Below are 11794 nucleotides of genomic sequence, written 5' to 3' on the forward strand. Positions count from 1 at the left end.
CAGATAAATTGAGAGCAACGGGCTGTCAGTGTGTGTCAGTGTGTCTTGGTGGCTGTACGGCCCTGTGTGACCGACCCGATCCCCACCTGACCCCTCTGACTCCCTGGCCTTAATAATAGGCCATGTCCCATTCCTGGAGCTGGGGAAGATTACATGATAATTCACAGGACTCTAATTACAACCCCCACCAGCCCCCTTCCACCGCTCTCAGCTCCCAGGCACACCCCAGACTCCTCTGGCCCCCTTCTGGCCCCTCAGCCCTCCTGCCCCCCAAACTCTCCTGGCCCCTCTCTTTCCGCCAGCCCTCCTGGCCCCCCTTTGCCCCCCAGCCCTCCTGGCCCCCTCTGCCCTCCCAGCCCTCCTGGCCCCCTCTACCCCCTCAGCCCTCCTGCCCCCAGCCCTCCTGGCCGTCCTCTGCCCCCTCAACCCTCCTGGCCCCCCTCTGCCCCCTCAGTCCTCCTGGCCCCCTCTGCCCCTCAGCCCTCCTGGCCCCTCTCTGCCCTCCTGGCCCCCTCTGCCCCCTCAGCCCTCCTGCCCCCCAGCCCTCCTGCCCCCTCAGCCCTCCTGGCCCCCTCTGGCCCTCCTGCCCCCTCAGCCCTCCCATCCCTCCTGACCGTCCTCTGCCCCCTCAGCCCCCTGGGGGCAGCCCTCCTGCCTCTGGCCCACCAGCCCTCCTGCCCCTCTGGCCCCCAGCCCTCCTGCCCCCTCAGCCCCCCAACCCTCCTGGCCCCCAGCCCTCCCTCTGGCCCCTCAGCCCTCCTCTGGCCCTCCAGCCCTCCTGGCCCTGTCTGCCCCCTCAGCCCTCCTGCCCCCAGCCCTCCTGGCCCCCTCTGGCCCCTCAGCCCTCCTGCCCACCCAGCCCCCTCTGCCCCCTCAGCCCTCCTGCCCCCCCAGCCCTCCTGGCCGTCCTCTGGCCCACAGTAATGCCATTCAGGTTTTAAATGAGCTGTGCGGAAACTGGCTGAGACACATGGACAGAGGAATACAATGGAACACAGTCACACAGAGGCACTCCCAGACAGTATGTGGACGGACACAACACACCCAACCACACATACACACGTGTAGAACACACACACACACTACACAAACGACATCTTGAAATGAATACATACACTTAAAACATCCACATGCACAAACAGGCGCCCACACAAACACACCACCGATGTGGATTAAACTGTAATACAATGTAGTCTCTGTGCTGATTAGGTAAAGATTAGGTTAAACTGGACTTCCTTGAAGGGGTCAGCTGGGTTCTCCCATTTCCTGTTGATGGCATGAGTCTCCTGGATTGCAGTGATATGTAGGAGGCTTGTCAGTGTGTTTGGGCTATGGCCAGGCAGGGAGATGAGCCTTACAACACACACACACACTCACTTGACTTTCCTCTGGGTCTCAGAGGAGGAGCCTGGGCCAGCGGCGGGGGTTGATTTACGTTTCCTGGGCCGCCCCGGTCCTCTACGAGCAGGGCTGCGAGGTGTTTCCTCCTTCCTGTAGACACACACACTCATGAGAACACTAAGACACTGTATTTGAGCACAGGACCAGATAAACTGGAGAAGGAAGGAGGGAATCCTTCAGGAGATAGAAAGGGAGTGTGATGTCATGGCTTCAGTTTGTTTCGTGGGCTGCTTTTAGAAATCAGTTAAAGGAGTGATTAGGAGACTAGGGAAGTATCACAACATGAGACTAGGAGGTAGTCATGAGACTAGGAGGTAGTCATGAGACTAAGAGGTAGTCATGAGACTAGGAGGTAGTCATGGGACTAGGAGGTAGTCATGAGACTAGGAGGTAGTCATGAGACTAGGAGGTAGTCATGAGACTAGGAGGTAGTCATGGGACTAGGAGGTAGTCATGAGACTAGGAGGTAGTCATGAGACTAGGAGGTAGTCATGGGACTAGGAGGTAGTCATGGGACTAGGAGGTAGTCATGAGACTAGGAGGTAGTCATGGGACTAGGAGGTAGTCATGGGACTAGGAGGTAGTCATGGGACTAGGATGTAGTCATGGGACTAGGAGGTAGTCATGAGACTAGGAGGTAGTCATGAGACTAGGAGGTAGTCATGAGACTAGGAGGTAGTCATGGGACTAGGAGGTAGTCATGGGACTAGGAGGTAGTCATGAGAATAGGAGGTAGTCATGAGACTAGGAGGTAGTCATGAGACTAGGAGGTAGTCATGAGACTAGGAGGTAGTCATGGGACTAGGAGGTAGTCATGAGACTAGGAGGTAGTCATGAGACTAGGAGGTAGTCATGGGACTAGGAGGTAGTCATGAGACTAGGAGGTAGTCATGAGACTAGGAGGTAGTCATGGGACTAGGAGGTAGTCATGAGACTAGGAGGTAGTCATGAGACTAGGAGGTAGTCATGAGACTAGGAGGTAGTCATGAGACTAGGAGATAGTCATGGGACTAGGAGGTAGTCATGGGACTAGGAGGTAGTCATGAGACTAGGACTAGGAGGTAGTCATGAGACTAGGAGGTAGTCATGGGACTAGGAGGTAGTCATGAGACTAGGAGGTAGTCATGGGACTAGGAGGTAGTCATGGGACTAGGAGGTAGTCATGAGACTAGGAGGTAGTCATGGGACTAGGAGGTAGTCATGAGACTAGGAGGTAGTCATGGGACTAGGAGGTAGTCATGGGACTAGGAGGTAGTCATGAGACTAGGAGGTAGTCATGAGACTAGGAGGTAGTCATGAGACTAGGAGGTAGTCATGAGACTAGGAGGTAGTCATGGATAAAGGAGAGTTTGATTTCATGAAATGTTTTAACAAGATAAGGGTTTGATCCCACAGGATAACACATGAGTTAAAACACTTATTTTCAAAGAGGTGACAGGTAATGTATGGGAGAATAGTAAAGGACATGGTAAAGGATAATGTATGGGAGAATAGTAAAGGGCATGGTAAAGGATAATGTATAGGAGAATAGCGAAGTACATGTTGAAGGATAATGTATAGGAGAATAGTAAAGGACATGGTCAAGGATAATGTATAGGAGAATAGTGAAGTACATGTTGAAGGATAATGTATAGGAGAATAGTAAAGTACATGTTGAAGGATAATGTATATGATGATAGTAAATTATATGTTGAAGGATAATGTATATGATGATAGTAAAGGACTTGTTGAAGGATAATGTATATGACGATAGTAAATTATATGGTGAAGGATAATGTATATGATGATAGTAAAGGACTCGTTGAATGATAATGTATAGGATGATAGTAAATTATAATGTATAAGGGATAGTAAATGACTCGTTGAAAGATAATGTATAGGATGACAGAAAAGGACCCGTTGAAGGATAATGTATAGGAGGATAGTAAAGGACCCATTGAAGGATAATGTATGGATGATAGTAAATGATCATGTATAGGAGGATAGTAAATGACTCGTTGAAGGAAAATGTATAGGATGATAGAAAATGACATGTTGAATGATAATGTATATGATGATAGTAAAGGACTCGTTGAATGATAATGCATTGGATTATAGTAAATTATATGGTGAAGGATAATGTATAGGAGGATAGCAAATGACTCCTTGAAGGATAATGTATATGATGATAGTAAAGGACTCGTTGAATGATAATGCATTGGATTATAGTAAATTATATGGTGAAGGATAATGTATAGGAGGATAGTAAAGGACTCGTTGAAGGATAATGTATATGATGATAGTAAAGGACACGGTGAAGGATAATGTATATGAGAATAGTAAAGGACATGGTGAAGGATAATGTATAGGATGGTAGTAAAGGACATGGTAAAGGATCATGTATAGGATGGTAGTAAAGGACATGGTAAAGGATCATGTTTATAGGAGGATAGTAAAGGACATGGTGAAGGATCATGTATATAGGAGGATAGTAAAGGACATGGTGAAGGATCATGTATATAGGAGGATAGTAAAGGACATGGTAAAGGATCATGTATATAGGAGGATAGTAAAGGACATGGTAAAGGATCATGTATATAGGAGGATAGTAAAGGACACGGTGAAGGATCATGTATAGGAGGATAGTAAAGGACATGGTAAAGGATCATGTATATAGGAGGATAGTAAAGGACACGGTGAAGGATCATGTATATAGGAGGATAGTAAAGGACATGGTAAAGGATCATGTTTATAGGAGGATAGTAAAGGACACGGTGAAGGATCATGTATATAGGAGGATAGTAAAGGACATGGTAAAGGATCATGTTTATAGGAGGATAGTAAAGGACATGGTGAAGGATCATGTATATAGGAGAATAGTAAAGGACATGGTAAAGGATCATGTATATAGGAGGATAGTAAAGGACTCGTTGAAGGATAATGTATATGATGATAGTAAAGGACACGGTGAAGGATAATGTATATGAGAATAGTAAAGGACATGGTGAAGGATAATGTATAGGATGGTAGTAAAGGACATGGTAAAGGATCATGTATAGGATGGTAGTAAAGGACATGGTAAAGGATCATGTTTATAGGAGGATAGTAAAGGACATGGTGAAGGATCATGTATATAGGAGGATAGTAAAGGACATGGTGAAGGATCATGTATATAGGAGGATAGTAAAGGACATGGTAAAGGATCATGTATATAGGAGGATAGTAAAGGACATGGTAAAGGATCATGTATATAGGAGGATAGTAAAGGACACGGTGAAGGATCATGTATAGGAGGATAGTAAAGGACATGGTAAAGGATCATGTATATAGGAGGATAGTAAAGGACACGGTGAAGGATCATGTATATAGGAGGATAGTAAAGGACATGGTAAAGGATCATGTTGATAGGAGGATAGTAAAGGGCACGGTGAAGGATCATGTATATAGGAGGATAGTAAAGGACATGGTAAAGGATCATGTTTATAGGAGGATAGTAAAGGACATGGTGAAGGATCATGTATATAGGAGAATAGTAAAGGACATGGTAAAGGATCATGTATATAGGAGGATAGTAAAGGACACGGTGAAGGATCATGTATATAGGAGGATAGTAAAGGACATGGTAAAGGATCATGTATATAGGAGGATAGTAAAGGACACGGTGAAGGATCATGTATATAGGAGGATAGTAAAGGACATGGTAAAGGATCATGTATATAGGAGGATAGTAAAGGACATGGTAAAGGATCACGTATATAGGAGGATAGTAAAGGACATGGTAAAGGATCATGTTTATAGGAGGATAGTAAAAGTGAAGGATCATGTATAGGAGGATAGTAAAGGACACGGTGAAGGATCATGTATAGGAGGATAGTAAAGGACATGGTAAAGGATCATGTATATAGGATGATAGTAAAGGATATGGTAAAGGATCATGTTTATAGGAGGATAGTAAAGGACATGGTAAAGGATCATGTTTATAGGAGGATAGTAAATGACACGGTGAAGGATCATGTATAGGAGGATAGTAAAGGACATGGTAAAGGATCATGTATATAGGAGAATAGTAAAGGACATGGTCAAGGATCATGTATATAGGAGAATAGTAAAGGACACGGTGAAGGATCATGTATAGGATGATAGTAAAGGACATGGTAAAGGATCATGTATAGGATGATAGTAAAGGACATGGTAAAGGATCATGTTTATAGGAGGATAGTAAAGGACACGGTGAAGGATCATGTATAGGAGGATAGTAAAGGACATGGTAAAGGATCATGTATATAGGAGGATAGTAAAGGACATGGTGAAGGATCATGTATAGGAGGATAGTAAAGGACATGGTAAAGGATCATGTATATAGGAGGATAGTAAATGACACGGTGAAGGATCATGTATAGGAGGATAGTAAAGGACACGGTGAAGGATCATGTATAGGAGGATAGTAAAGGACACGGTGAAGGATCATGTATATAGGAGGATAGTAAAGGACATGGTAAAGGATCATGTATATAGGAGGATAGTAAAGGACATGGTAAAGGATCATGTATATAGGAGGATAGTAAAGGACATGGTAAAGGATCATGTATATAGGAGGATAGTAAAGGACATGGTAAAGGATCATGTTTATAGGAGGATAGTAAATGACACGGTGAAGGATCATGTATATAGGAGGATAGTAAAGGACACGGTGAAGGATCATGTATAGGAGGATAGTAAAGGACATGGTAAAGGATCATGTATAGGAGGATAGTAAAGGACATGGTAAAGGATCATGTATATAGGAGAATAGTAAAGGACATGGTAAAGGATCATGTATAGGAGGATAGTAAAGGACATGGTAAAGGATCATGTATAGGATGATAGTAAAGGACATGGTAAAGGATCATGTATAGGAGGATAGTAAAGGACATGGTAAAGGATCATGTATATAGGAGAATAGTAAAGGACACGGTGAAGGATCATGTATATAGGAGGATAGTAAATGACATGGTAAAGGATCATGTATAGGAGGATAGTAAAGGACATGGTAAAGGATCATGTATAGGAGGATAGTAAAGGACATGGTAAAGGATCATGTATATAGGAGAATAGTAAAGGACATGGTCAAGGATCATGTATATAGGAGAATAGTAAAGGACATGGTCAAGGATCATGTATAGGATGATAGTAAAGGACATGGTAAAGGATCATGTATATAGGAGAATAGTAAAGGACATGGTCAAGGATCATGTATAGGAGGATAGTAAAGGACACGGTGAAGGATCATGTATAGGAGGATAGTAAAGGACATGATAAAGGATCATGTATATAGGAGGATAGTAAAGGACATGGTGAAGGATCATGTATAGGAGGATAGTAAAGGACATGGTAAAGGATCATGTATATAGGAGGATAGTAAATGACACGGTGAAGGATCATGTATAGGAGGATAGTAAAGGACATGGTAAAGGATCATGTATATAGGAGGATAGTAAAGGACATGGTGAAGGATCATGTATATAGGAGGATAGTAAAGGACATGGTGAAGGATCATGTATAGGAGGATAGTAAAGGACACGGTGAAGGATCATGTATAGGAGGATAGTAAAGGACACGGTGAAGGATCATGTATAGGAGGATAGTAAAGGACATGGTAAAGGATCATGTATAGGAGGATAGTAAAGGACATGGTAAAGGATCATGTTTATAGGAGGATAGTAAAGGACATGGTGAAGGATCATGTATATAGGAGGATAGTAAAGGACATGGTAAAGGATCATGTATATAGGAGGATAGTAAATGACACGGTGAAGGATCATGTATATAGGAGGATAGTAAAGGACACGGTGAAGGATCATGTATAGGAGGATAGTAAAGGACATGGTAAAGGATCATGTATATAGGATGATAGTAAAGGACACGGTGAAGGATCATGTATAGGATGATAGTAAAGGACATGGTAAAGGATCATGTTTATAGGAGGATAGTAAAGGACACGGTGAAGGATCATGTATAGGAGGATAGTAAAGGACATGGTGAAGGATCATGTATATAGGAGGATAGTAAAGGACATGGTGAAGGATCATGTATAGGAGGATAGTAAAGGACATGGTAAAGGATCATGTATATAGGAGGATAGTAAATGACACGGTGAAGGATCATGTATAGGAGGATAGTAAAGGACATGGTAAAGGATCATGTATAGGAGGATAGTAAAGGACATGGTAAAGGATCATGTATATAGGATGATAGTAAAGGACATGGTAAAGGATCATGTATAGGAGGATAGTAAAGGACATGGTGAAGGATCATGTATAGGAGGATAGTAAAGGACACGGTGAAGGATCATGTATAGGAGGATAGTAAAGGACACGGTGAAGGATCATGTATAGGAGGATAGTAAAGGACATGGTAAAGGTTCATGTATAGGATGATAGTAAAGGACATGGTAAAGGATCATGTTTATAGGAGGATAGTAAAGGACATGGTGAAGGATCATGTATATAGGAGGATAGTAAAGGACATGGTAAAGGATCATGTATAGGAGGATAGTAAAGGATATGGTAAAGGATCATGTATAGGAGGATAGTAAAGGACACGGTGAAGGATCATGTATAGGAGGATAGTAAAGGACATGGTAAAGGATCATGTATATAGGAGGATAGTAAAGGACATGGTGAAGGATCATGTATATAGGAGAATAGTAAAGGACATGGTAAAGGATCATGTATATAGGAGGATAGTAAAGGACTCGTTGAAGGATAATGTATATGATGATAGTAAAGGACACGGTGAAGGATAATGTATATGAGAATAGTAAAGGACATGGTGAAGGATAATGTATAGGATGGTAGTAAAGGACATGGTAAAGGATCATGTATAGGATGGTAGTAAAGGACATGGTAAAGGATCATGTTTATAGGAGGATAGTAAAGGACATGGTGAAGGATCATGTATATAGGAGGATAGTAAAGGACATGGTGAAGGATCATGTATATAGGAGGATAGTAAAGGACATGGTAAAGGATCATGTATATAGGAGGATAGTAAAGGACATGGTAAAGGATCATGTATATAGGAGGATAGTAAAGGACACGGTGAAGGATCATGTATAGGAGGATAGTAAAGGACATGGTAAAGGATCATGTATATAGGAGGATAGTAAAGGACACGGTGAAGGATCATGTATATAGGAGGATAGTAAAGGACATGGTAAAGGATCATGTTTATAGGAGGATAGTAAAGGGCACGGTGAAGGATCATGTATATAGGAGGATAGTAAAGGACATGGTAAAGGATCATGTTTATAGGAGGATAGTAAAGGACATGGTGAAGGATCATGTATATAGGAGAATAGTAAAGGACATGGTAAAGGATCATGTATATAGGAGGATAGTAAAGGACACGGTGAAGGATCATGTATATAGGAGGATAGTAAAGGACATGGTAAAGGATCATGTATATAGGAGGATAGTAAAGGACACGGTGAAGGATCATGTATATAGGAGGATAGTAAAGGACATGGTAAAGGATCATGTATATAGGAGGATAGTAAAGGACATGGTAAAGGATCACGTATATAGGAGGATAGTAAAGGACATGGTAAAGGATCATGTTTATAGGAGGATAGTAAATGACACGGTGAAGGATCATGTATAGGAGGATAGTAAAGGACACGGTGAAGGATCATGTATAGGAGGATAGTAAAGGACATGGTAAAGGATCATGTATATAGGATGATAGTAAAGGATATGGTAAAGGATCATGTTTATAGGAGGATAGTAAAGGACATGGTAAAGGATCATGTTTATAGGAGGATAGTAAATGACACGGTGAAGGATCATGTATAGGAGGATAGTAAAGGACATGGTAAAGGATCATGTATATAGGAGAATAGTAAAGGACATGGTCAAGGATCATGTATATAGGAGAATAGTAAAGGACACGGTGAAGGATCATGTATAGGATGATAGTAAAGGACATGGTAAAGGATCATGTATAGGATGATAGTAAAGGACATGGTAAAGGATCATGTTTATAGGAGGATAGTAAAGGACACGGTGAAGGATCATGTATAGGAGGATAGTAAAGGACATGGTAAAGGATCATGTATATAGGAGGATAGTAAAGGACATGGTGAAGGATCATGTATAGGAGGATAGTAAAGGACATGGTAAAGGATCATGTATATAGGAGGATAGTAAATGACACGGTGAAGGATCATGTATAGGAGGATAGTAAAGGACACGGTGAAGGATCATGTATAGGAGGATAGTAAAGGACACGGTGAAGGATCATGTATATAGGAGGATAGTAAAGGACATGGTAAAGGATCATGTATATAGGAGGATAGTAAAGGACATGGTAAAGGATCATGTATATAGGAGGATAGTAAAGGACATGGTAAAGGATCATGTATATAGGAGGATAGTAAAGGACATGGTAAAGGATCATGTTTATAGGAGGATAGTAAATGACACGGTGAAGGATCATGTATATAGGAGGATAGTAAAGGACACGGTGAAGGATCATGTATAGGAGGATAGTAAAGGACATGGTAAAGGATCATGTATAGGAGGATAGTAAAGGACATGGTAAAGGATCATGTATATAGGAGAATAGTAAAGGACATGGTAAAGGATCATGTATAGGAGGATAGTAAAGGACATGGTAAAGGATCATGTATAGGATGATAGTAAAGGACATGGTAAAGGATCATGTATAGGAGGATAGTAAAGGACATGGTAAAGGATCATGTATATAGGAGAATAGTAAAGGGACACGGTGAAGGATCATGTATATAGGAGGATAGTAAATGACATGGTAAAGGATCATGTATAGGAGGATAGTAAAGGACATGGTAAAGGATCATGTATAGGAGGATAGTAAAGGACATGGTAAAGGATCATGTATATAGGAGAATAGTAAAGGACATGGTCAAGGATCATGTATATAGGAGAATAGTAAAGGACATGGTCAAGGATCATGTATAGGATGATAGTAAAGGACATGGTAAAGGATCATGTATATAGGAGAATAGTAAAGGACATGGTCAAGGATCATGTATAGGAGGATAGTAAAGGACACGGTGAAGGATCATGTATAGGAGGATAGTAAAGGACATGGTAAAGGATCATGTATATAGTAGGATAGTAAAGGACATGGTGAAGGATCATGTATAGGAGGATAGTAAAGGACATGGTAAAGGATCATGTATATAGGAGGATAGTAAATGACACGGTGAAGGATCATGTATAGGAGGATAGTAAAGGACATGGTAAAGGATCATGTATATAGGAGGATAGTAAAGGACATGGTGAAGGATCATGTATATAGGAGGATAGTAAAGGACATGGTGAAGGATCATGTATAGGAGGATAGTAAAGGACACGGTGAAGGATCATGTATAGGAGGATAGTAAAGGACACGGTGAAGGATCATGTATAGGAGGATAGTAAAGGACATGGTAAAGGATCATGTATAGGATGATAGTAAAGGACATGGTAAAGGATCATGTTTATAGGAGGATAGTAAAGGACATGGTGAAGGATCATGTATATAGGAGGATAGTAAAGGACATGGTAAAGGATCATGTATATAGGAGGATAGTAAATGACACGGTGAAGGATCATGTATATAGGAGGATAGTAAAGGACACGGTGAAGGATCATGTATAGGAGGATAGTAAAGGACATGGTAAAGGATCATGTATATAGGATGATAGTAAAGGACACGGTGAAGGATCATGTATAGGATGATAGTAAAGGACATGGTAAAGGATCATGTTTATAGGAGGATAGTAAAGGACACGGTGAAGGATCATGTATAGGAGGATAGTAAAGGACATGGTGAAGGATCATGTATATAGGAGGATAGTAAAGGACATGGTGAAGGATCATGTATAGGAGGATAGTAAAGGACATGGTAAAGGATCATGTATATAGGAGGATAGTAAATGACACGGTGAAGGATCATGTATAGGAGGATAGTAAAGGACATGGTAAAGGATCATGTATAGGAGGATAGTAAAGGACATGGTAAAGGATCATGTATATAGGATGATAGTAAAGGACATGGTAAAGGATCATGTATAGGAGGATAGTAAAGGACATGGTGAAGGATCATGTATAGGAGGATAGTAAAGGACACGGTGAAGGATCATGTATAGGAGGATAGTAAAGGACACGGTGAAGGATCATGTATAGGAGGATAGTAAAGGACATGGTAAAGGATCATGTATAGGATGATAGTAAAGGACATGGTAAAGGATCATGTTTATAGGAGGATAGTAAAGGACATGGTGAAGGATCATGTATATAGGAGGATAGTAAAGGACATGGTAAAGGATCATGTATAGGAGGATAGTAAAGGATATGGTAAAGGATCATGTATAGGAGGATAGTAAAGGACACGGTGAAGGATCATGTATAGG

General features: G+C 41.6%; 1 protein-coding gene across 1 annotated transcript in view; it reads right to left on the reverse strand.

Annotated features, from left to right (window-relative positions):
* The window catches only part of LOC115124308 (BAH and coiled-coil domain-containing protein 1), a 182120-nt gene that overhangs the window by 70171 nt on the left and 100155 nt on the right, over positions 1-11794 (reverse strand). The window contains 1 exon segment of the mRNA XM_065010965.1: positions 1378-1491. Within this exon segment, the coding sequence (XP_064867037.1) occupies positions 1378-1491 (114 nt within the window).

Source organism: Oncorhynchus nerka, linkage group LG26 (assembly GCF_034236695.1).
Source record: "Oncorhynchus nerka isolate Pitt River linkage group LG26, Oner_Uvic_2.0, whole genome shotgun sequence".
NCBI lineage: Eukaryota > Metazoa > Chordata > Actinopteri > Salmoniformes > Salmonidae > Oncorhynchus > Oncorhynchus nerka.